The following is a 26,643-nucleotide window of genomic DNA, read 5'->3' on the forward strand; positions in this document are numbered from 1 at the left end:
AAAAATGTCAGCCTCTTGCAATTTGGAAAGTGCAGCTTTCAACTCAGTGTTCAGTCTGTTTGTTAATTCGTTCATCCATGTATTTATGTGTAATTCACTTCGTGACTACTCTCGTCTGTGAAAGTCTTATACAGTAAAGAGTGTAAAGATGTAAACACTGTAGTAGCGTGCATGTGTGTTTCCTGCAAAGGTTTATGGGTAGGTTTTAAACATATTTTGCAGTTAGTGGCTGTAAAACTGGCAGGATTATCACAAGAGTGTGTTTGTGAATGATGAATGCATATGTATGTAGATCCTGTATGAAAAGTTTCTAACATGCATTTATATTTAAAGTGCTTTAAAGTACAAAACCATGAGAAGGGGCTCTTAAAGAGCAAATTTTCCGACATGTCCACAAAATTAAGAATGTATCTCGGAGGATTTCAAATTATGATGAGGGCACCGGAACAGCGGACAGGGTGGGGGAGACGTGAGACAAAGACGCCGCACGAGTTGAAAGCGACACGTGCATTTGTGTTCTAAAAACTACAGGAAATTAGTTGTTGTACTTTGGCCCACTGATTTACCCCCAACAACACAGTCAGATCTTAACACAGATATAATGAGCATGTTTTACATTTAGTGTGGCTTACACCTCCAGAGGATATCATCTCTGAGGTCCATCACGATTAAAAGTATGTTTAGAAATCACAGAAAAAAGATTAGCGTATAACAGAACTTCATCTTGTTTTTATGTTTCCCTCAAGTATCTTGGTAATCCACTGATAGCTGTTTGCGCACCCATGACTGCTTTGCAAGCAGGATCCTCTAATAGCCAGTTCTGCATAATTTTATTATTAGACTTTATTTATAGGCGAAAACATTGGGGCTCAAATTGTAGCCCGCAGCCTAATTTACTAACTCTATGGCAAGATTATACTTCATCTTCACTTATGTATTATATAAAGACTTATGGAATAAAGACGATTAAGACAAAAACCATTAACATGAACTTTATTCCAAGCTGCAGTGTTAAATACTTACCGAAGCTCAGAAAATCTCATCAAAATCACTGCAGACTACAAGGTAGACACTGCAAAGACTTATTGTACAATAAACAATCCGCATAGTGAAGGCCTCATCGTCTTGCATTTTTCTGCCGAGTCACTGCTCTCCATAAACTCCATCTGACTGTGCTTTATCTTTGATGAGACTCTCCGTGCACGTCGGTCTCCTCTCAATCACTTTCTCTCGTCTCTGAGGCTTTCTGCCTCTTATATGGTTCTCCCTTTTTTTTTTCCCTCACCTCTGCTCTGCTATCTTTATGTCATCTCAGATGTCTCTCTCTCTCTCTCTCTCTCTCTCTGTCGGGATTTCAAGATCTTACTCTACTGTCTTCTATTTTTTCTTGTTCCCACTGGTTAATGGAGATTTTGTGACTGATACTCCAGCTCAGAAGATGATACATTAACTTTGCCTCGCCTTGGCCTCAGAGAGTCTGGCCAGTGGAGATATGGAGCGGTTTTAAATGGACTACTGTAGATTACATCGATGAGATTGCTTTTAATCCTGCTGCACTTCTGTTGTAGCAGGCCTTATGTTTCACATAATTAGCTTTGGAGGGAAAACTGGGGGAGAAATGTGTGCTGGGGTTTTGATTTGCAGTCTGACAGAGGAATTTTAAAGCTTGGTCAAAATGAGAAACATATTTAAAATTATTTGAGTAAGATATAAATAGAGGGAATGATTAAACATTTAAACATGTGTTGTATGTCTTTTGTCTATTTACCAAGATGTTTCTTCTGTGTTTTTTTTAGCTGTTCAAGAATAAAGTCTTAGAGCTGGGAGAGAAGCTTCTGCCTGCCTTCAATACGCCAACAGGGATCCCCCGAGGAGTCATCAACCTGGGGAGGTAAGTATTAGCACCAGTCCTCACCTCCAACTGTCCTTCATCCCGGATGAGAGATGATACACAGCTATCATACTGGCTGGTGTTATTCAGTGCACAGTACTGTGTTCATCTTGAAAACAGACAATAGTTTGACGTGCATGTTGTCGAGAAGTTAAATAAATGCAAATATTCAACCCATGTCTAATGCTCAGTTTGGTTGAATGCAACAAAACTGAATTGTATCATAAAGTTTTGATGATTCAAGATAATTTGGCACATAAAAATAGACTTTCACATGTGCTACGGAGGCCAGGAAGAAGAAAGTAGATCTAAATCTGTAATTTTGTAAAAAAAAAAAAAAAAAAAAAGTAGATACAGATTTTTAGCCACATTTGAATTTTCAAAAACTATAGTACCAACATTCTGTGTACAAAAAGTGAACTCAGGAAAGAAAATTGTTTAAAGTCAACAAGCAGGCCCAGTGTCTCTGTTTATTGACAACAATGGATCATCTGCAGACTGAGTTTTATTATGCCGATGACATTTGATAAAATTTCATCTGTGTTCGCTTTGCAAGATGATATGAATAATATTTGCATCTCTTTAAATGAGTGGTGCTCATTTTTAATCTGTTCCAAACCATTGCCTTCCTAATCTAAAATCTCTAGACGATCTTATTAATGCCGAAACATAACTTCAAGCTGCTTTCATTTTCAGAGCAATTTGACCATTATTTCTGTACGTGCTTAGATTCAGGTTTGAGCCTTTCTAAGCAGGATTGGGGAGAAAATGTAACTTTTGTTTTGTGATCCATCGGGTTTATAATAAGACTGAAAATTAGAGGTGAAAAGCTTATAACAAAAAAAAGTTTGACAAACTGATGAATGCTAATATCATCACTGTGTCGTGACTGTGATAGGCTAATTATCATCGCTAAGCTCCAGTCTTGCAGGTCGACTATTCTTTTGTTTTGCATGAACAACAGGGTGATGAGGGAACGCGTTGACTTGTCCTGTGAAATTGGGTCTGATATTATTTGGCCAAATTTTAACTCTCAAACTCCTTTGAAATCTGTTTTCGAGATTTTGCTAGACGTTCCCCCGTCTTCCTCTCATTTCCTTATCGTATTTTCTTTTGAGACACTTCCTGGCACCTCTGTCACCCACCTGCTACCAATTAACCCAGCAGGCAAAGCTGGGCAGCTGCTGGCAGATTTAATTACCTTATTTTACAGTTAATTCCTGCTACATCACCAACATGCGCTGGTGGTACAGATGGGCAGGAGGAATCATGCTGCCCATAGTGTAACACACAAAAGCAAACCTAAACAAACGCACCTCATTTTAGAGGTGAACATATGCAATGTTTAAAAGAACATAAAGAGGCAGTCAACACTGCACACTGGGGAGTTAGGCTATGCTGCACAGCCTGTGGCTCCCTGTGTCTTTCATTGCATGTAATATGTTGTGTTATAGCTGTTGTTATGTGTTTCTTCCAGTGTGTTTAATGTTATAAGGGTGTACTTAGTGTGTTACTGTGTGTATGTTTTAACTGCAACCTGAAACGGTTGATAAATTGATTGACAGGTTTATGTATTTTTATATAATTTTTCCAAAAGAAAATGTCAAACATTCACAATTCCCTTCTTCTCAATTGGGGTGATTTTGTGCTTTTCTTTATTTGATGTTAAAGTAAACTAAATATCTAAACTTTGCTTTGACAAGACTGCCCATCTGAAGGCATCACCATGGGCTTTTCAGCATTTTCTGACATCTTAAACACCAAATTATGAATTGACTTTGAAAATGATTACTTGATTAACTGGAAATGAAATGTATGGTTAGTTGCAAAGCCTTTTTTTGGCTTTAGGTTACTTTTTTTTTAAACTTTATTTTGGATTAAGCCTTTTCCTTTGTTTCACACTCTACAGGAGAAATAGAGCTGCTGATTTTATAATAATTCATCAAAAGATAAATATTTCCAGTCAACATCAAACACAGAAATGATTTGAGCTCTCTTGTTAGAATGCTCGAAGATGCCCATTTCCCCAACACATTATACTTAATTAATATGTGATATCAATTTTCACTGCTTTTTTTTTTCATCATACACCTAATTATATTTCTGACAGCTGTGGAAGAGCGTGTGCTTATTGAAGGGAGTGAATAGGTTAATGGATGTGTGCCAGTGATGCAGAGACTAAACCCACCCCACCCTTCTCCAAACACACACACACAAACAAACCTCCTGCTGCCCTGCCCTGCACCTCAGATTAGATTGATTCTTCTTAAAGGAGACATCAGATATGAGTCAAGCCAGAGCTCCTAATGGTGAAGCCCCCAAAACCTCAAGTACGTTAATGAAAATTGCAAACTCTTTGAATCCCCTCTGCCCTCAAACAACAGCCACCTCCTATTTTTTACCCCACTCCCTATCTTCCCCTCCTCTTAACAATTCAGCTCAATTCATTATCCAAAATCTGATATCCACTGGCAACTCTTACAGGAATATGTAAATTAATTCTGCCTTAACTAATCACAGGCAAGCATGAGTACACCACACATGTACTGACATTTACATTTGGAAGGTGACGTTAGCCTCACGAAATGACGGGATAAAACAGAATCTTGTCCTGTATCGCTGACCTTGTAAAAGTTTCTACAAAACTTTTTAAGGCTGTTATTATTGCTCATAATTTGGCAGCATTGAGTGATTGTTGAAGTGAGTCTTAAGTCAATGTTAAGAAATCTTTACACAAACATCAATCCCAAAAGGCAACCATACATTTAATGAATAGGAAATTATGCTAAAGGTTATTTTGAAGACTTGTGATTAGTTTATTTTCAGCAGAGTGAAATTCAATTTGCTTGACATCATGTCATTAATGGTTTTGGTGTGCCAGCCAACTTCAAGTGCCAAGTTAAATTTATATATTTTAACTATTGGGAATGTGAGACAAGATCAAAACATCCACTGTTAGGTTGCACTGCCAACTCCCATTTTATCAGCGAAGCTTCTTCACAGCTTTTTACCCAGAGACACTACTGTTGTTGCACGGAGAGTTTAACTGGGAATATTTAGCTCACGTGTTGTTACTCATTTATTTCGCTTAAATCAGTGTCATGAGCTGTCAGGCACCATCCTTTATTGAAATCAGCTGAATGTTATGACCTTGACATACTTTGATATTAGTATTTAACTGGTAAAGAAATTTGGATAACAGCATTTGATAGTGCTGCAATTTAAGATTATTTTCATTATTAATTTAATTATCAATTCATTTCTTGTTTATTTTTTTAATTGCCCATCACCGAAAACACCCATCAAAATGTTACCACAGATCAAGGCCATGTATTCAGACTGCTTGTATCGTCCAACTAACAATCAAAAACTCAACAACAATCCGTTTTTAATTGAAAAGAACCAAATCTGAGAAACTGGAACTTGTAAATGTTTAGCATTTTTGCTTAAAAATAGTTTAACCTAATCATTTCCTTACTACTATATCCTTCTAGTCGCCTGGTAGAATGTCAAGTCTTTGTCAGCAGCTCGCTAGATTGATAAATTTATTAAACAGGTCAATCTACAAATATATTGAGTTTTGATGACTGGACGTTGTTGGCTATCAGTAACTGTGTTAATCAGTCACAAAGAAAACAATAGTGGCTGTGATACATCTGTTGCTGCCGGCTTTTTACACTTCAAAGTAAGAACTACCTACTGTTCATAATATTCACATAAACTATAAAAGGAGGAAGCACATAGATAACAGTTAAAAGCACTTCTGCTTCTTTGCTGCTGCTGTGTTTTTGACTAGGAATACAAATGCAGGGTCAATCACACTAACAGTGTGAAGAGACGCTGGTAAAAACCTGTTACCTTCCCAGTATGTCTCCAGTGGCCAAATGCAATGCTTTCATGATTTACTTTTTGTGACTGGACTGTGTATGCACTAAGCTGTGCGCTCGTGTATTACATACCCAACAGCACCTGCCTTGTGCTGCTGTTAGACAAAATATTACCGTGCTTTGGAGAGGCTTTCTCACAAGAAAAGATAGCTTGAGTAAAACGGCGAGCATTGACTACATCAGCAGTGGCCAATCAGCATGAGGTTAAAGCCTCAACTTTAGCAGCAATACTGAAATTGCAGTCAACTACCAGCAAGTAAAACAAAAGAAACTCAGAAGAATGATTCTTAAAGGTTAGTCAGTCAACTTGGCCTTTTCTTTGTATCAGCGACGTGAACAAAACAAGGAAAGGGAAAACACCTGCCAGCACAATCGTGATCCTCTGCAAGAGTAGGAATCGTCAGGGAGGGTTGGACGTTTTTATCTGTTGTCAAAACTGGGTCATAATGTTTCCACAATGCAAACGCTATCCCTGGAAAATGGGGTATTTTTAGTAGCTGTTTTGTCTCCAAGTAGGTATTACATATCTACCTAATGACACACATGGACACAGACCGCTGGATACTTAGTCTTCCTGTTTGAATGTTGTTTCTGTTGCAGTGGCACCAGTTGGAGCTGGGGCTGGGCCTCAGCCGGGAGCAGCATCCTGGCTGAGTTTGGGACCCTTCACCTCGAATTTGTGCATCTGAGCGAGCTGTCCAACAATCCCATCTACACAGAGAAGGTTTGACTTGTGAATCAAGCTTCCAGTTTTACTTTGCAGGACCGTTTCAGTGCCTATGTCTAATGTTCTGGACACTAGTAGTTGGGAAAATATAATCTTACCAAAGTTTGAAAATGCTAGTATTTCTTTATGACCTCTGATTTCCTATGACCACAGTTTTCTCTGCAAAATGCTTTTCAGCCTTAAAGCAATGATGTAGTACAAATTAATTTTGTTGAACCATGGCAGTACTTGATGACATGTCCTTGCAGGTGATGAACATCAGGAAACTTCTGAACAAGATTGAGAAACCCCACGGCCTGTACCCCAACTTCCTCAGTCCAGTCAGTGGCAACTGGGTCCAGCGTAAGTGCAATAATCACTATATACTGAGTATTTAACCGGGTTACACATCTAAGAATTTGGGCGGATGTGTTTTCTAGGGAACGGTGTTGAATAGTTTTGATTTCTGAAGACCAAGGTCAAAAGCTTCAAAATTGGTATCAGAGGTGCCCTGGGAAGGTCATTCTTGTTTCCAACTATGTACTACAGTAATTGAATTTTCCCACTGCAGGTCAACATTACAGTTTAAGTTCCGAGTTTGTCATTTCACATTTTTACCTTCCTCACTCTTTTCTTTGCCTTTGTGTCACCTCACGTATCAAAACTCTTTTCGCTGTTCGTCTGTGTCATCCACCCATCTGTTTACTTCCTCTCATTGTAATGTCAGCCTCATACAGTAGCAATGCCTATATGACTGCCATTACTCTGGGTTATTACAATGATAACAAATTCAATTACTTTAGGAAATTGGATCTTTCCGATTTACCTAAAAGGAGGTGAAAAATTAAAATTAGGTGATTAGATGATGCTGGAACTGAAAAGGTAGTAATCTGGATGATGATGACAGCGGTTAATTGTTGTGGGTGATCATAAAGGGAAACAAAACTGTACATAAATATCAGCAGAAAAGAAAAAATACGCTTCAGCTTTACAATTTTCCCTCATTTGTCTGTCAAGGACAAACACAGCCTCACTGTGATAACCTTGCGGGAAGTCAGAAAAGATGTATGTGCATGCAGTGAGTATGGGTGGATAGATAAAAACTTGTGCGTGCTGTCTCCTGTAATGTCACATTAGTCTTTATGAATTTGAATATGGGCAAGAGGAAAATCAACAGACACTTGTTTAAATTCCCGACCGACAAGCTTATAGTGTGTTACGTAATATGGGTTTTACATTTTTGAAAAAATTAAAAATAAAATGTACGTCAGGGAACAGAATCACAGTTAAATCTGGGTATTAACATGCTTCTCCATGTGTGTCTCAAGTTACCACTTGTGATTAGATATCACTTCCCCACTCTACGTGCAAATGAACACATACATCACGTAAATAAACAAGATCAGTACAATTTACGTTGAATGCCAGGTGTGAGCAGGCTCAGTGAGCATTTGGTTTCCCACAATGTGATTATGAATTATGAATTAACCAGAAAAGCCGAGAGGAGTGAAGTTGTGAAGCCTAAACAGTAGAACTGGAGTTTTGGACAAGACATAGGTGTGATTTCATCCAGTGAAATTGAAGTCTTTTCAAGGCTTAAACACCACATTCAATAAAACTGAATTCCCTTTTCATGGTCCTATGATTAAGCTATTTAAGGTTTCCTGAAATAAACACTTGCAAAATACCTGCACTTCAGTGAGCTTCACAGCTACTGTGTGGTTACCAGTAGTGCCACATGTCTCATAGTTCTACCTGCAACACAACAAAAGGGATGGAAAAACAGCCTCCTGCAGCAAGATCCATTCTCAAAACCACCTCCATTTTACTTTAAATGTATCCAACATCTTCCAAAAGGCTGCAATCAAATATTTCAAGACTAACATTCCTACCCACAGAAAACAGGAACATAATTTAAAACATTATATCACCTTTTTTGAGGAACTTGAATTCAGTCTTGAGGAAATCTTTAATAAAAATGTGTGTTTGTGTGACCCAGCTGAATGACTCAGTTTACCTCTAATTTCCCCTCTCAGATCATGTTTCCATCGGTGGCCTCGGGGATAGTTTCTACGAGTATCTGATTAAATCATATCTGATGTCTGACAAGATGGACGAAGACGCAAAGCGGATGTACTACGGCGCGCTGGAGGTATGGAAATCTTTATCTTTCAATGCACACACAGAGATGTTCTGGCATAGCTCATTTAGATAGAATAATAATTACGGTAATTTGCATAAGCTTTTGATCAAACAAAGTGAACAAAGTGCTTTATACCCCAGACAAATAAGAGACAAACAACAAGAGGGCAGCAATTGTGTTGCTTTTTAGGGGATAGTTGAAGGCTCAGTGAAGGATACAAAATCGTAAAACCTTTTTCAGACATGGTATAATGTGACTGTAGCTGATTTGGACATGTTTTCAAATGCTGTAATGTTAAAAAAAAAATAAAAAAAAAGGAGCACTCTCACTATCTGCAGAAAAATATCTGTGCTCGTGAATCTGCCGCATGATATACATATGCATAAAAAGTATATCAGGAGCTGTCTGTTTTTCTCTTTAATGGAGATAATAATGTCAGAGTAAAGCACACTGCCTCCGGCTACAATTACAATATTACAGACAATAAGTTAAGATTGCCATTGAGATTTTCTCAGTTCTCATCAGAGGGTCAAGCCAGAGGCAGAACTACTAATTACAGACTCTGCTTCTCTCTTGTGACTTGGTATTTAAATGGGAAAAAGACCCCCGCACTATCAGATTAAGTTATATGATGCATGTTTATACAGAGATCTAAGGTGAGGGCACAGCACAACTCATTATCGTTGGCATTCAACTAAAAGTAGACTACTAATTAAAACAAAGTGTTGGATGAGATAACATGTTCCAATTATGCTATGCCATGATTACTGCTAACAACAGCTAAGTAGTGGGACATTCATCAGTGTAAACCCTCAAGAAAAATTTATTTTTCTGAGAACAGGTATTTATAAACCTTCGTAATCTATACATTACCTTGTTTTGTTTTTTGTTATTGCTAGTTACATCTTTATCAACCCTTCGGCATGAAAGGTTTCCAATGCAATACACAGCAGTGGGAAGACGGAACAATTAAAAAGAAAGCTGCTGTTCATACTACAGTATGTACAAGGGAAGTTAGATTAGGATTAAAATATACCTCGCTACTATTCATCTGAAAGATGTTTAATTTCCAAGTTCATCCTCAAAGAGCTGTTACAAAAATACCTGACTTGAGGGTAAAGAATGAGTTTACACTTCATATTTTGTGTGGTGTTCCTGCTGAATGCCAAAATTCAAAGTCAAATTGAGCAGCATGTCAGACAGAACGGGTGAGAGGGAGATGAGAAAGGGAATGATGAGTCATTCAGAAATACTCTCATGATTTTCTGTCTCATGAAACATAGAGCACTTTCAAGAAACAACTACAAAGAGGCACAAGTGTGCAAAACCGAAATGAGCGGATTTCTCTAAAAAAATATAAGTTCATTTTTTTTTAGTTTTTTCCATGAAGTCTTTTTGGCAGTGATTTAACTGGAATCTTTAACAAATACAGTAAATACAGACTTTTACTGTGCAGCAGCCAAGTTGGACTTGCCCTTATAAGCAGTACAGGTGCTTATGCCTCTAATTGGTTAATTAGTTGCATCTTTTGTTGCTCAGTCTCCTGTTCTGCCTGAATGAATCAACTGTTGAAGCTGTTGTTTTAAATTACCAGTGTCTGATCAGAACTAATCATAGACGGCGTCTTTGTGTTTATTAGCTTATTTGCAGCATAGTGAGGTTGTTGTAAGTCACAGTTTGGTCATGGTCGGCGGTGATTCTTATTATGCCCGTTTGGTACTGCAGCTGGGCACAAGCTACTACTGTTGTGACAAATTACCAAATACTGCAAAAACCTAGGAAGCATACATATTCATTACACGCTCCAGTGAAGCCCACGTGCTGTAGCACGGATGAAAATGCAGCCCTCACAAACTCCATGTTGTGGAAGTTATTTACATTTTCAGTGTTCCTATCCCAAACTCAAGTAATTCTTAAGAAATAGATGTAGTTATCTCTTTTAGATCACAGTGAGTACATTGGCCTCAAACAAAACTAATACCAGTTGTAGAATATCTGCCTAAATACAGTAATATGAAGTCTTAATGTTCAAATATTCCTCACTGTGACACAGGCGATCGAAACCAACCTGGTACAGAAGTCCCCCGGTGGCCTCACCTACATGGCTGAGTGGAGGGGAGGGATCCTGGACCACAAGATGGGCCACCTGGCCTGCTTCTCTGGGGGCATGATCGGCATCGGGGCCGATGACGGAGCGCCGGACAAGAGGCAGCACTACTTGGACCTCGCTGCTGAGGTCACACACACATGCCACGAGAGCTACACTCGCTCAGGTGAGTGGAAATGTCAGAGCTAATGAAGAAGGGTGTTTAGAGTGAAAGGCTGTACAATAGTTCAATTCAGGAGTAAAGCGGATGAATTAGAGATCTGACCTGGCTCATACTTTTGCCTTCCAGACCCTACTGAACCCTTTGTAGTACTACTGAATCTGAGACCCCAACTCTTCAAAGACAAAGTTATTTGTCTAGTTTGTAGAGGCTTTCTTACAAATATCAAATATCGAACAATGCTAATAGAACAGCAAAAAGAAAACAACTTCTACTAGTCTGTGAGCAACAGGTTTAGTAGCATTACAGACATTAAAGTCAAGTACCAGCATGTTTCACTGTAAAATCTCAAAATCATAACCCCGCTTCCTTACAAGCTCCCCTCTTCCAAATGTTTGCTTTATTTCATCCATTGCTGATCACCAGCTCGCCCCGGACCGTGCAACTAATTGGCTACATTCTATCTCTCTTCCCGCCTCCCAGTGGGGATTGTGTATCTACTCCCAAAACATAATACGCATCCATTCAGACAATTTGTTGAGTCTGAAAGTGAGCATTTTTTTTTTACATTTCAATGGAAAATAATCCCAAACTAAATATCCCAAAACCAAACCCAAACATGACCCCTTGTTGGTGAACTCTTACTAAAAAAAGGATCTACTTGAACAGTAAAGGATTCTTTTATCACAAATTCAACATATATATCACTGGTTCTTACCAAAAAAAAGGTAGAAACATTTTCTTGGTTCATCACTGTTGTGGTGCACTGTCTTGTTATGGAAGGTTACATTGGCATTCAGAGTAAGAAGGTTTAGTCTAGGAGAGCAATGTTAAAAATTAAATGGGCCCCCAGCGTTTTCATTTTGCCCTGAATCAAAAGGAGAGGCCGTCTAATAAGGAGCAGCACAGAATTAAACTTTTCTCTAATGTCTCTCAGCTGTAGGCAGCAGACGTGGACCCTCTGATGTGTTTGATACTTGATAATCACAGTTTGTTGTAATTTAGTGTGAAGAAAGAAACTAGAGAGGGAATAGAGATCCAGCAGAAGCAGAAAAGTAAACATTGTGATAAAAACTCTGGCGGCAAATTTGCTGTGGCTCCAAACTATGAAACAGAATGACTATGGCTGTTTTCAGAAACCGAAGACGCACCCAGGAGTTGTTCATATGAGCAAGTCTGCCCACATGTTTGGGGAGGGTCCCTGTTTGATCTCCTTCCTGGCATCTGTCTTGGCCCTGACAATATTCTCTTCTCTGCTAATTTCAAGGATTCCTTTTTTTTTTCTTTTTTACGCCCTCCACTGTTGGGTGGGCTGAAACGATTCATCCTCAAGTGTTCCTTCGCCTTTACTTCACCAGTAAGCTCATGTGACTCATCACATAACAGCTTCCTTGATACGCTTTGAATACTTTTGATCTGCGGGCCCAAAAGGCTCCTCTGGCTTTCTCTTTCATAGTCTTCCACCAGGTTTACTTGTTGCAGGGACTGGATAGTGCTTAGCTGCTCATGGATTAGCTGTCTGCAGGAAAGGGAGTGAAGTGAGATTTGCTCTTGCATATATGTAGAGTGGCTGCTATTTAGCCGGGTCTTAAATACTGATACCGTAAAGACTGTTGTTCTGCTGCTGCTCTGGATCTCTGCCACCTGCACAGCAACAGACTGATGCAGGGAAATGGAGAAGACAAAAAGGTTATAATAGACTTGTAATAGACTTTGCTGAGTTAATTTCTGCTTTTGAGATGAGCTATATGAGCTGATGTGCAGCAGAGAAACGAGAAGAACTGATTGTAAATTCTTATTCTAAATTCTAACAGTTCAAAATGAAAGAGTGTTTTATCAAAAAACGTGTATGTCTTTGCACTCAATGCAGGCAAACATCGACCCATTTAATCTTGACCTCTGGTTGAAGTCAACATGGTGAAGTCAACCAGCAGCCAATATGACTGACTAAAGGCCTGTACTGTCTGTGGACGGGACACTAAATGAAAAATGTGAAATACTTTATTTTAAATCAAAACAATTCATGTCGGCAGTGATGCAAATTTGTGATAGCTCCAACATCTGTTCGGAAAAAAAGGTCATTTAACAGAAAAAACAATGGATTAAAAATGGCAAAAATATCCTCTAAGTTGTTGTGCAACATGCTGAATGGGAGTTAAACGTAGAGCTTTTATTAAAAGCAAAAAGCTTCAACAGCAAATTTAAAAAGAGACAGAACAGAATAGAATAAAAGCAATTGAAGAAAATACTAATCTAAAATGATGGGTTTTATTTGAGCAGCACTTTTTCTGTCTGTCTCTGAGGTATTTGGTGTGAACGGTGCACAGCTGGGAGGAGAGACACAAGCACGTGGCAGGTTTATTTACTGTTATACTACTTGATATTTCAGAACCACATCTGTCTTGTTGTTGCACTTGCTTGATTAAAATATGGCCAACTGTGTTTTTAGAAGGTGAAGTGTGAGCTTGTCTGATCTCCTCTGACAGGGGTTGTGATTGCAAAGGCTCGTTATATTCTATTTTTTAGCCTCAACCTGGGAAGACCAACCAAAGGATCTCTGGCTCATATTAGGTTCCCGAGTAAGACTAACACAGGAGAAATAATAAAGATCTGTCTCTGACAAAGGCTCTGGTTTCTCTGCAGTTGAGGTTGATAAAACTTCTGGCAAATGTTTAAGAGTTTACACTGCAAACATTACAGTATGAAAATCTATAGACTCCATATTTCTGTGTATAAACATACTTATTGCTCCTCCTTAAGTTCCTCTTTTTTTTCCCCTGTTAAAAATGTTTTGTTGGGAAGTTTTCATTTCAGGGTCTAGAATATAAATAAAAATGACCTAAGACTGGCATCAAACTACAGTTTTCCCTCAATACCACTTTATACAGTGACCAATGTATAATATAGTCTGTGGGTTTGTGTGGAACAGCAAACCATGTATTACTATGATGTTTTCCTTTGTCCTGCATGTTCACTTAAACACTATAATGATCCAGCTGACTGGGAAGCCCTGCTGCCTGTCACAGCGACTTCTCATTTCAAGATGATTTTCTGGTCCAATTGGATGCATCTGCTCGCAAATCCTCAGTGACCTCAAAGAACCTGCTCGCTCCAACCATAGTCTCTATTTTCCAAATGACCACACATTTGGCTAAATCACAGGTGATAAGCATGAGGAGAAAATGCCAGCGTAAATAGAGCCAACCTCACATTTTCAAGCATGTTTCTAAATTTATGATGTTGCCATGCAAGTGCATCTGTAGTGACCTTGGCGAGAACAGACTCCTTTGTGGTGTATCTTGAACAGAATCTCTTTGCTATGCAGCTGTGAACTGTGGTAGAGATATAATGGAAGCAGGGAGAAGAATAAGACAAATGAGGAGAGACAGAGAAGCCCATCTGGACAGCTGTGGAGATTTCTTTAATTTGTGCCTCAAGTCTTTTATTTCTTTTATTTTTTTGCAAGTGAACCATGGGTTTTCAAACTGACTACAGATGAAAAGGCTTTTATATCTACTGACAAAGTCACCCAACGACCTGTCTTTATTTCTGTCTCTGTCAGCCACTAAACTGGGACCTGAAGCGTTCAGATTCGACGGCGGAGCCGAAGCCACAGCAACCAGACTGAGCGACAGATATTACATCTTACGACCAGAAGTCATCGAGAGCTACATGTACATGTGGAGACTGACCCACGACCCCAAGTACAGAGATTGGGGGTGGGAGGCTGTTGAGGTGAGATCATCAATACAGTATTAGTTACCTTATAGGCCTGAATATAAGATGTGTTTTTAGGAAAAGACTTCCAAAACATTTCAGACCAGTTCTTTTGGGAAAATTTCCACAAGATACTATTAGCATTACTATATTATTAGTATTAGATAGTTTCAAAGAGGAAAACAGGAAATTGTTCCTCTATAGTAGAGTCTAAACCCCTTGTTCATGTATCTTGTTCAAGTGTATTTTCAAATAGGAGAATTTGTTTCATATTTGGGACATTTGAGTACCTCGCTTCCTGGAGTAGCTTCAGATGAGAAGATTTATACAACCCCCTTACATGTCCATTACATGTGAAGCTACAGCAAACAGCTTACTGGATGGACACACTGAGAAACAGCTAGCCCATCTAAAACAACAAAATTGCCCGTACAAGTACCTTTAAAGCTCATTAATTAACATGTTGTTTTAAATCTGTACAAAAACCAAAGGGCATAAGAGACAGTATTACGGGGGGTTATGTGTCCAGCCATTTCTTGCCTCTGAACAGTTACCAGGAACTCCCAGTATTTTGCACCTTCAAGCAGAAACGCCCAATATTACATATGCATTCAGGCAAACACGCAAAACGGACAGTGTGTGTTAAATTGCACATTTAAAAGACGCAATCTTAACTGCACGTCGTCAGTAGATCTGCTCGGACATTTTTTTGCAGGTGGTGTGAAGTTTGCACGTGATTTTACACATGCAGAGCTTTCGCAAATCAGGCCTTAAGTGTAGAAAAAGCCCATAATCCAATAATTACTCAGTGTAATGTCACGTAGTGACCAGAACGACCTTCATTCAAAGAAAGCATCTGCTGTTGTAAATATGCGAACGTGTCATCCTCAAATACGATACAACCGCCGCTTTTTCAAACTAAATATCCAGAAAGAAATATGGTCTTTAATTCAGGTCAGAGCAGTACAAAAATAATGTCGTGTTACATTTAAGTGGGAGAAACTGTACAGTGTAATTTTGTGCCCTATACTTCTCTCTTAGTGGTGGCTCAGATGATCATTTTATAAATTGTGCTCACCTATTATGTCAAGCCCCTTTAGCACCCTGAACTACCCTCGACCAGCCTCCTTGATGTTGTGTGGCACTGTACATTAGCTTGTAGATCAAGCAGTCATGCTAGCGGGAGGTGAAGGTTGTGCGGGGATCACCGTTATTAATGTGGCGGTAGACGGGACATTAACTGTAGCAAACTGCAGAGGGCTGGTGTGATAGATTTAGCATTAATTTAGTGCACGCAGAAGTGGAGAGATCAGGCTGACGAGTTTGACGGGCCTTTAATTATCGGGCACAAAGGTTAGAAGCAGTGCACAGCGCTTCTCTTCATGAACATCGAGCATTAACATGCCAGGGTCTTTGTTAATTAGCACATATAAGCCAGCCCTTTGTAGCAGGGGTAATAATGAGCTAATCCGCTTGGCTTGCTCAGCCACATCTCCATTAGCTCTTGTCAGATTTAGCATTGCTTGGGCTTCGATTGTGTAGCTGGCCGAAGTGCTCGACAAGTTCCATCATTTACTCGTTATGTAGGTGGACGTTTTGAGGAAAAGATTTTGCACAACTATATCACTGGAACACCTAATGGTGTTTTACTCACACACTGTGATTTATAAAGTACAGCTTGCACAATGTTTGAGCCCTGTGTGAGAGTTCGTTCATTAAAACTATTATTTATTCAATTTGTCCCGTCAAAGTGGAAGTAGTCTTTATTTTGTCCATATTTAAACATGCCTTCTCTTCCCCTCTGTCAGGCCCTGGAGCAGCACTGCAGAGTGGAATCTGGCTTCTCCGGGATCCGTGACGTTTACACCATGACCGTCAGCCACGATAACATGCAGCAGAGCTTCTTCCTCTCCGAGACACTCAAGTGAGTGCCGTTTCCTCTCGATGCCTTCAACGGGGAAAGAAATTACATTATATATCCTACATTCATAAAGCCATCATCGATATGAAAGTAATACAGGTACCGACGCCGAGGATTCATCTTCTACCTATTATCTCTTCTGTCCATGAAGCACACTTGCGCTGTGAAAGAGACACTACTTCTATTCTACAGGGGATTCCAATCACTCTTTGAACAAGACCCTTTTTTGCTTGTAAAAGAAACAAGGATGGCAAATAGATAGTGTGCAGTTAGGCACTTCAATTTTACCTCCCCTCATTCTTGGATCATTAAGCAATGCAAACCATAGAGGTCACCACTTTGTATCACAGCTAGTGGATGATAAAGACCTGTTTGACCTGCTATTGTGAATTCAGGGCATGAGGAATCATTCAGGTCAGCAGTCACCACACTTTACTGCTGCCTCCCAGTGTTAAACTGTTCCTAATGTGCTACTTTGAAACTGAAATCATACCAAAACATCTCTGTTGGTTAGAGCTGGGTACTGAAGTTCGATACTTTCATGGCAGCGATCGAATTCGTTTGGTAGTATGAGACTCCAAAAAATGGTTTGTTATTCAGTATGATATTTCGATACCTTTGCTACATCCACACCAACATGTTTGTATTTAAAAATGCATAAACACAGTATTTTGAGTCAGTGAGCCATAGCAGTTGTTATGCAGCCTCTACACGGGCAGTCCACCAGCGTAAATAAAAATCACTTGGTTTTAACTTATCGTACATTAAAATGCCTTATTTCACCAGTTAAACTAATCTTTGTCAATGCACCTGTATGAGTTATGTGCTCTGCAGTAATTGGAGGCTTCATTGTGCGCAGCGGGCTGGCTGGAGTCTACTGATAGCATGTGAGGCATTCATGGGACATGGGTAAATTGTAGTGTCAAATGATCGCTTCCATGTGAGGCATTTCGGGACCAACGGTAAATCGTAGAATCTAGCCATAGTTTGTGTGGGAACATTTTATAAAATTTGGATCAAATAAAGCACCAGTAGAAAAGTCACTACTGCTGGCAAATAATTCAGATGTTCTGGACTAGCAAAGCACAGTGTGAAAGTTTTCTTGGAGATTTTTTAAATCCGAACGACTAATGTGAAAATACAGGAAAGCAGCTGCAATCAGAAAACATAGGACGAGCTTAACTTTAGAAAATGAGTAATTTAAGAAACTGTGGAGTGTCGAGGTTGAAGGATGACTTTGTCCATTACTACAATTCAAAATAATTCAAAAAGCCTTGACTTTGATTAAATTAAATGACTGTTTTTCATGTTATGAATGTTATATTCATGTTTTCAGGTATCTGTACCTGCTCTTCTCTGATGACGACCTTCTCCCTCTGGAGGACTGGGTGTTCAACACAGAAGCCCACCCGCTGCCCGTCATCCACAGGAGCTGCCTGCAGGACGAAGCAACACAGGATAAGACGGTCTCAATATAAGACTGAACCCTACCCGACCACTGAGACAGTTACAGACACAGTTCATGTGCACACACAAACACAGAGTCACAGAAATATTGCAAACACCAATTCAGTGCAGGTTCAGAGTCTTTTCAGGAGCGTGTCATGGACTCTCGATTCCTTTTCAGTAAAGGATGTTGTCGTTTTACGCTGTGATTGTATATCTTATCGCCGGGGTTACTTCCTGCTGGCACTTCTTTTTTTGTGGACAATCAAGACAAACATGACTTTCATGAAAAGAGCACCTTTTTTCTTTCCTTCTTTCCTCTGTGAGGAAACTGGTATATCGTGCAGACCCAAATGTATGGGCAGAGGGTTGAACTATGGGCCATATTGTTAGAAAGAGAGAGAAACGTATAGAAAACCACTTGAGTTTTGCTCCTTGATTTTGTCGTTTTGTTAATCTTGAGTGATGAATGATTTCCTTAGATCTTGTCATTGCATTTTTTCCTTTGTGAGTTCACTCTTTGACCAAAGGTTTCTTTGCATTTCTACAGTATGTCCCTCTGTTAAAGTGAAGTGTTTTTGGTGAGATTTGACAGAGGGTTAAAATTGAATATTGATTAATGTACAGACAAACATGAAATGTGACTCTCAAATCCACCTCCAAACTAATGTTGATGTCATGTTTCTTACTGAAACAAGTTTGAATGAATTTTTTTAAAGTTCAGTGGTGCCAGGAAAGCGGCTGTGTCTTATGCATCCAGGGACCATTTCTAAAAAGAAAAATGATGTTGGCTTGGGTTTCCACTGTACGCTTGGGTTATGTTTTCAACAGGACAGCGCTTCTCGGTCCTCTCAGCCTTTCAGATCAAAGTAACAAACGGAGTACTGTCAGTTCTGCAACTGTAATCCAAGCATAAAGGAAAAATAACATATTTGCTAACCATCTCCAAATGGGTTTTCCTGTTTCTGTTGTAGTTTTTCTGCCTCACCCTGCCTTTACATGTGAATCCAATACGGCTGCCAATACTGATGTTAAAGGCTGTTAGACTGCAGAGAGGAGTTTTCATTTTCACTGTTCTTTTCATCACTGCTGTTCTGCACAGTCGTGGAGCGAATGTGCTGTACATACAGATGAAGTGAGTGACCCCTGTATGAGCTTGTCTTGACTTTATTTCGTGTCTCCTTTTTCTTTTTTGGGTTCTAAACTTCAGTGGTTATTTTTTCTGGGTTCTCTTTTTGATTTGCTTCCCTCAGGTGTTTCAGTAAAAAAGAAAAAATAACTAAAAAGTTATGATTTTAAGTCTAGTTATTGCTGATATTAATTATTGTTATTACTTATTCTTACTGTTTGATTTAACTTTCATTGTTGAATATTTTCAAATACTGATAAAAAAAAAGAAGACCTGTGCAAACTTTGTACATTTAAAACAATTGCCGTTGTTGTGTCCTTTTTTGGTCTTGTTTACAAAAAACAAATGCCCTACTTTCTGTGCTTATTTGTTTTTCTGGGATTTTTGACAGCAGGTAGCCATAGCAGCTTTTCAAAGCATCAACCTGCAGTAAAAAAGGAAGGAAATTTTATTAATTTGCTGCTTACATTTGTTTCGGTATTTGCTTCCAGGAAGTTCATTACAGATTTAATTAAAGAGGGACGTCTCAGGGTTGTGGAATGTTCCAGCAATCACCACCAGAAAATGACTAATGGGGTTTTAGCCATTGCACCGCTCTCAGTATATCAGGCCAACAAAGCAAGATTTAATATCATCCTTCCCAAATGATTCAGCTCTACCTGCTGTCATCTGAATCCTAATTTCACATTGGCTTTAAACAGAAGCAGCATGCATTACCGACATGATTGACATTTAATGGTAAATTGAAAAACGGTATCTTAAATGTCACTGATCTGGAGACATTAATCTCACTGACACCCTAAAAAAAGAACTAATGCAAAGGTGTGTGAGTTTAAACAGTGTAATGTGTAAATGTTATCCGAGGTACAGCCTGCAGCTTACAGTGACCAATCCCCCCCTCAGCTCAGGCATGGTAATGAAAAGAATAGCAGAAAGAGAAGGGCATGATTTGTACATGTGCGCTTGCCCGGGGACATTAATGGGAGGATAGCTGTCCATTTGAAAGCACCTGAGACTAATAGTGAAGGACAAACACTACAAATAACCCCCCCCCCCCCCTTTGCTTCGCCCAAATTCCCTGGAAAACCAGGCAGGGCAGCAGAAGCAGAAATGTTGGGGCTGCTGTCTGACTTGGCAAGACCTCCAGTCGATGTGTAACGAAGAAGAAGAGCTATCGCTGTCTCGCTGTCGCAGTCGTCCTCCAGCCGACCCTAACAGGACAGCAGTTTTATGGGGAATAACTGGCATGTCATGGATATCTGGTTCAAATATTATTTGCCATTACTTTGATGTAAAACCATTATCTACTCCACTTGCAGTCCACCTACTCTCATTTTCAACTATCCAGTGATCAAAACAATTTAGAAAATAAGGGAACAAAAACTAAATGTTGGGCCAAATTGTGAAAAGGCGACTGTGATTTGCATTAATTACAGGCTACAGTTTTGAATTTCATTGGCAAAAACATGACTTTATATTTATTAATATTCGGTTGTTTGCTCAATATTTGACATGAGGAAAGGAAAGGTCGTTAGCAGATAAACAGTGAACAGTGAAAATGTATTTTCATCTAAATAGTGAAGTGAGTAGAAAACAAACTGATCTCCAAAATTTAAACATGAAATATTTTTGTCAATGTTTTAAGCAAGGTTGGTGGATTATTTTGGTTTTGTACAATTTTAGTGTGAAAAAATGAAAGCAGCACCAAGCAAAAGTTTGAAAAAAATCCAGAGATTTGAGCTTTCTAATAACTTTTACCAATATTTCTGACCTTGCTTAGCTTTGTAGAGCTATGAAATGTTCATAATCATTGTTAGAAAAGGCCAGGTGATGCAAATTTCAAAGCTTTATAAACACAAACTTCTTAAACCTTGTCCCAACAATCAGCAAGTCCTGTGAGCAGCTGTCTAGCACTATGAAAATGAATATTACTGATACCCACAAAGCAGAATATAGCTATAAGAAGATAGCAAAGCCTTTTCAGATAGCTGTTTCCTCATTAAGATCTAGTAGTTAGCAGTGGAGGTCAAGTTGAGGTGTGGAAGATCAAAGAAGCCTTTTAAGAGAGCTGTTTAAGGGATTGTAGAAAGGAAAATTAAAACACCGGTTTGACTGCAAAAGACCTGCATGAAGATGTAGTGACCTCTGGACTGGTGGTGCACTGGTTCTACTGTTCAGAGACATCTGCACAAACAGGACCTTCATTGAAGAGTCATTAGAAACATTTCCTACATTCTCACCACAAAACTCAGCCTCAGAAATGTGAAAGAATTATCTGACCAAGCCTGATCCATTCTGAAAACACGTCTTGTGTTCACAAGAAGTTAAAAGATATTTTTGGAGGAAAAATGTAGCAGAATTTCCTGGAAAAAAAACAACCTCTCCAACTCTCCAACACAAAGGTAGATCAATAGCGGTTTGGTCTTGCAGAGCAGTCAGGGGCACAGGGAACATTTCACTGGTAGAGGGACGAATGCATTTGATGAAATACCAGCAAATTTTGGAAGCAAACATCACTAATTCTGTAAAGAAGATAAAAAGAGGATGGATTCTAAAGCAACATAATGATCCTAAACACAACTCACGATCCATAATAGACTACCTCAAGAGGTGCAAGCTGAAGGTTTTGCCATGGCCCTCACAGTCCCCTGACTGAAACATCATTACAAATCTGTAGCTACACCTCAAAATAGTTGTGCATGCAAGATGTCCAGAGAATCTCACAGAACTAGAAGCCTTCTGCAGGGAAAAATAGGCAAAAATCCCCCAATTAGAAATTCAAGAGACTCACAAAAAGTATTTACAAGTTTTAACTGAGCGAGCGCAAACTTTTTATTCCAACCCTTTTTCTTTTTTGCTATTCTAAAATCATTAAAGATGGAAATAACAAAGTCATTTTGCTTAAACTTTCAAGAAGAAATGTGTCGCCATTCATGGTAAAAACAAAAATTAAAGTAGGGGTTCACAAACCTTGTCATATCACGTAGTCAGACACCTTAATTGAAAATTCAAGTGTTCCCACCCCTTTCACATCAACTGACATTTCAACTGCATTGTCACTGGGGCGTCTTTGACTTACAGTTCACCTACTTTCAGCACTTCACTGTTAACTGACATTTCAACTGTTTTCATGTCTTCAACTCACAATTTAGTTGCTTTCAGAGCTTTGACTGACAACTCAGCTCATTTAAGCTGACACAAAAACTTCAACATAACTCTTAAGAAGCATCTCACCAGCAAAATGCAAACATTTTCAAGACATGTATTTGTTTATAATGTTCCATATGCAAAAGACGTTAAGACTAGTAGCAAAAAACAGACATAAATCATCTACAGGAAATGTAGCCATTACTGGTATACTGTAATGCACCGAGCATGCGCTATACGGTATAACCTCCCCATGCTTTATGAATATAACCGTCACCTGCATTAATTACAGGCTTGATCATTTTTCATTACCTTGGTACTGCGAGGTCTTTACTATATAAACACAAGAGAAAACTGAATGTTCCTTGAAAGTTTTGATTTTCTGCGACAAAATGTCTGACTTCAGAGAAGGAAAATGTCAGCGCATAAATAGTAGATGATAATGACTCAAGGCAGCTTTGCTTTGTCTTCTCCAATAACAAAAACAGTGAAGTGACAGGTTCGGTCTCCTTATCACCTATCCTACACCCACCTATCACCTATCACTGAGTTCCCTTCAAAATCTCTTAGATGTATTCTAGAACAACAATGTCATCTCACGCAGTTTTCAAAACAAACACGTCCCCTGAAATGTCATCATCTGACATAGAAAAGTTTCAAGTTGCTGAGCTATTTCACAATTTTTTTTAGTAAGTTGGACACCTCATCCCTGTAGCTATTTTTTTTCAAGAATAAAGCCCTTCAAATTAAGACTTAATTTCATCCCTCTGCTCCCCCCACCTCCTTTTCTTTTCCTCCCTCTCAGGTCTTGTCGGCACACTTTCAAGGTTTGTTAAACATGGTTACTTTCCCTCAGGGTTTCTGGTGAAAGGGAAGGAAAAGGAGACATTATGGAAGGATTTGAAAGATTGTTTCTTGCCGTGTTACTCTTTATAATTAATGGTGAAGTACCTGACTCTCATCATGCCCACAAAAATTGGTGGCAGATCATTTTTGTTTCGTGCCACTCAACAGTATATATTATCTGTATAAAGTGCAGGTTTCCATGGTCAGAATTATTTTTTTTTTTGTGCAATGTTTTCAAACAAGATATATGTTTGTCTATAGCTATACATATATCTCTAGATATATGTTTAGCAGGCCAAAGACAGCTAAATGTTTATTTAGAGATTAATATTTCATCTTAAACCCCATACCGATGAAGTGCCAGTATTATCGTGCATTTCTTGTACGTACTGTTAGAATTAACCAGAACTACAGACAACACAAATCCTATTATTCAAACTTTCAAAGGCACACAAATCACCACACGTATATCATCAATGTTAAAACATTGTGCTCTTAACTGTCCTTAACCTTAACTGAAACTGGAAAAGAGTGCTGGAGGAAGCATAAGAAGAATCCATTGCTGAATCATTTCCCACCTCCTTCATTATTTCTCTACTTGTATTTTGTGTCAGCTAGCTGTAGCTTTATGAACCGCAGGCCAAAGACATGGAAGATATGAATGAAGTTGTTCTGCCCAATATGCTGAGATTGAATTTTTTTTTTTTTTTTTTAATAATCTGTATTGAGGGACTCACTCATGAACTTACATTTTTTGGTTTTCATGGAAATGACAGCCGGAAGGTTGCTTTGCAACAAACCAAAGCAGCTCTCTTCGATGCAGACACATTTTTTGGGGGGGAGGGAAACCCTGAGAAGCAGCACAGATGATGCATTTCTGTGTCACCGTCTGGTTTCCTTTCACATCCTTGACTTTGGAAAGTCTATGTACTGGAAAGTGAATCACAGTGAGAAAGTAGGCTGAAATATAGTCTTATTTTTAGAGAAAGGAGTATTCAGTATACGTGTTCAGCAGCACAAAGACTTCCAATTGGACAGCGTTAATCCAGCAATATGGAAAGCCATTCTGGTTTGTCCCCTGCCATTCTAATTTTATGATTATTAAAACGTATGTGATCATTAACTAGATTCTGATTTATGGAAATGATACCCCTTAGTTCAACCATGCTGCCATTTAATATTCATATTCAATTATAGGTTCTAATTAGATTACTTATAGTAATGTGAGAAGCCAATCTTTTCAGTTATGAATCTTGGTAGAGAATTTGTTTTGTTTTTTTAAATCAATTTTCACTATAAATGCTGAATGAGTAAGTGACTGAGCAAGTCTATGCTGTGTGTTTCTGCCGTGATTATCCGTGTGAAACTCTTGGAGAGTGTATGGTGTGTTTTTCCTGACATAGATTCACCCATGTGTGCACTGAACAGATGCCTCAGCCCTCAGACAGAGTACTACGTAGCTCCAGTCTCAGCTTGTCAGAACACCCTGTGCTACACTGCACTGCCAGCACTTGAAGGTCTGCCAGGCCGGCCTCATCTGCTTCCCCAACACCTTGTTAATGCCCAGAAGGGAACGCAAATGCATAATCAGCAGCTAATACTTCTAAAAATAACACATTCAGCTCAGGGGTCAGGAGTAGGAGGGCTGAGAATCGACAGGTAGACTGCATGCATACTTCCATATTATGCACGCCATACCGTAGCATTGGTTTGTGGGAATTTCATGCTTGAGGCTTTTTTTTCATGAAGGTCACACCAGAGGTTTAAAAAAAACAAAAAAAACAAGGCTGACAAGATGCATTATAGTAGGACTGCAACTAAACATTATTGATTCATCCTTCAATCATTAACATGTCACAAAAAACAGCAAAAAAAACAAAAAAAAAAAAATCCATCCCAGAGTCCAAAGTGACTTCAGTGAATGTTTAAAACCCAATTATACAAAGAGACTAAAAATCGTCACATTCGAGGAGCTGGAAGCAGAAAGGTTTTGCCATTTTTTTTTCACTGTTTTTGCGTGAAAAATTACTGAAACCGTTATTTAATCATTAAAAAGTTCCTGATCGATCAGCTTATCATTTAAGCGCCTCATTATAGGCTAGATTTTGATGCTATGGTAGCAGCTTTATGAGGTTACACTACAGTACTATGAGCTAAATGCTAACATCAGCACACTCACATCCTTGTGAATGACTAAACACAACGAAGAGCTGAGACTGATGTGAATGTTCATAGTTTAGCAGATCTTTACTCGTCTTGGACAAAATATTTTTGACCTGTTAATGAAGCCACGAAAAATGTTAAGTAATAAGTTATTACAATTCATCCTGAGAGGACCTGAATATCTGTACCAAAATAGATGACAAACCATTCAAAAGCCTCAAAACCACAAATGTCAACCTCGTAGTGGGAGTTGAGGTTGAGTCAAAGTTTTTTAAGATTAAGATCCTATGGGCATCATGGATATCTGTACTAAATGTTATGCCAACAAATTCAATAGTTGTCAAGATATTCAATTAAAAATGTCTACTTTGTGGCAGCGCTAGAGGGAAAAGACAGAATTATCATCTGGGAAACATGAATGCCTGAATTTCATTGCAACAATCAGATATTTTTGTCTGGAAAACCGATGCCATCCCAGGTGTCTAAAAACACAAGTTTGTTCCACAGCAATACAGCTAGAGTTGCTTTTTTTAAGCCTAAATTTATTATACAGGACAAAAAGCCACTGACAAGCACTAACTGACATCCAGTGTGACAGCTTACGAGCTCCAGCGGTAGAGACTAGCTGTACCTAATTTCCTCTCCCTTGTGAATGTATTTTTGACCCTACAGAATGATGACAAAAGAAAAACTTTATTTCAAAATTTATACGGCTATCAGTTAAATATATTAGTATGCAGACTAAAGGGACTTGGATTTTTACTGTGATGAACAACATGCAATACACAAAGGAGATGGGGAGCAACTTACAGCTGGGATAGGTAAAAACAAACAGCAGATGGTAGGCAGACAGCTTCAGACAGTTCTTGGAAAAATAAAAAATGTAAAGTAAACATTTTGAGGGGAAAAAATGTTTCTCACTGTCAAGTTTAATTTGCAGTAACTTTACAAACATGTATTTTGAACTCTGGATGCTTGAAACCATTTCTAGAAAGAATGAAAAGAGAATATACAAAAAAAATCATTTGAAGAAAATATGTTCTTTGATTATTGATAGACAGTATATCGTAAAATATTGGTACGGCGTATAGAGAGGGTTTTGTATAAGCAGTATGTGGCTTCAATGTGAAGGTTGAGGGTATTTTAAAGATGAATTATTATTTAAAAAGTGACAAAAAAAACTCTTTAAATCTTTAAAAACTGTGATCATGTAGTAAAATAAGTATGGTGTATTTATGATGTTATTATTTGATAATACTTGTGATACCCAGTGATAAATTACTTTACCTTAAAACACCCATGCCAATTTTGTTGTCTCTACAGAGTGATTGTTGTGTAGTGGCCCATCTTCCTCGTCAATTAAGTGTTTTAATGTTCCAA

The 26,643-nt window shown here is 38.7% G+C and overlaps 1 protein-coding gene across 1 annotated transcript in view; it reads left to right on the forward strand.

The window, feature by feature from the left end:
* The window catches only part of LOC138623970 (mannosyl-oligosaccharide 1,2-alpha-mannosidase IA), a 188,048-nt gene extending 168,648 nt beyond the window's left edge, over positions 1-19,400 (forward strand). The window contains exons 5-12 of the mRNA XM_069703790.1: positions 1,797-1,891; positions 6,379-6,502; positions 6,754-6,847; positions 8,521-8,636; positions 10,681-10,900; positions 14,457-14,629; positions 16,420-16,535; positions 17,869-19,400. Coding sequence (XP_069559891.1) covers positions 1,797-1,891; positions 6,379-6,502; positions 6,754-6,847; positions 8,521-8,636; positions 10,681-10,900; positions 14,457-14,629; positions 16,420-16,535; positions 17,869-18,010 — 1,080 coding nt within the window. The 3' untranslated portion in view covers positions 18,011-19,400. The remainder of the gene's footprint in view (positions 1-1,796; positions 1,892-6,378; positions 6,503-6,753; positions 6,848-8,520; positions 8,637-10,680; positions 10,901-14,456; positions 14,630-16,419; positions 16,536-17,868) is intronic.
* Positions 19,401-26,643: the final 7,243 nt, after the last annotated feature.

This window comes from Brachyistius frenatus, unplaced genomic scaffold (genome assembly GCF_029030835.1).
Source record: "Brachyistius frenatus isolate BFR_SWC_R1_liver_20210118 unplaced genomic scaffold, ASM2903083v1 Contig_48, whole genome shotgun sequence".
Classification (NCBI taxonomy): domain Eukaryota; kingdom Metazoa; phylum Chordata; class Actinopteri; family Embiotocidae; genus Brachyistius; species Brachyistius frenatus.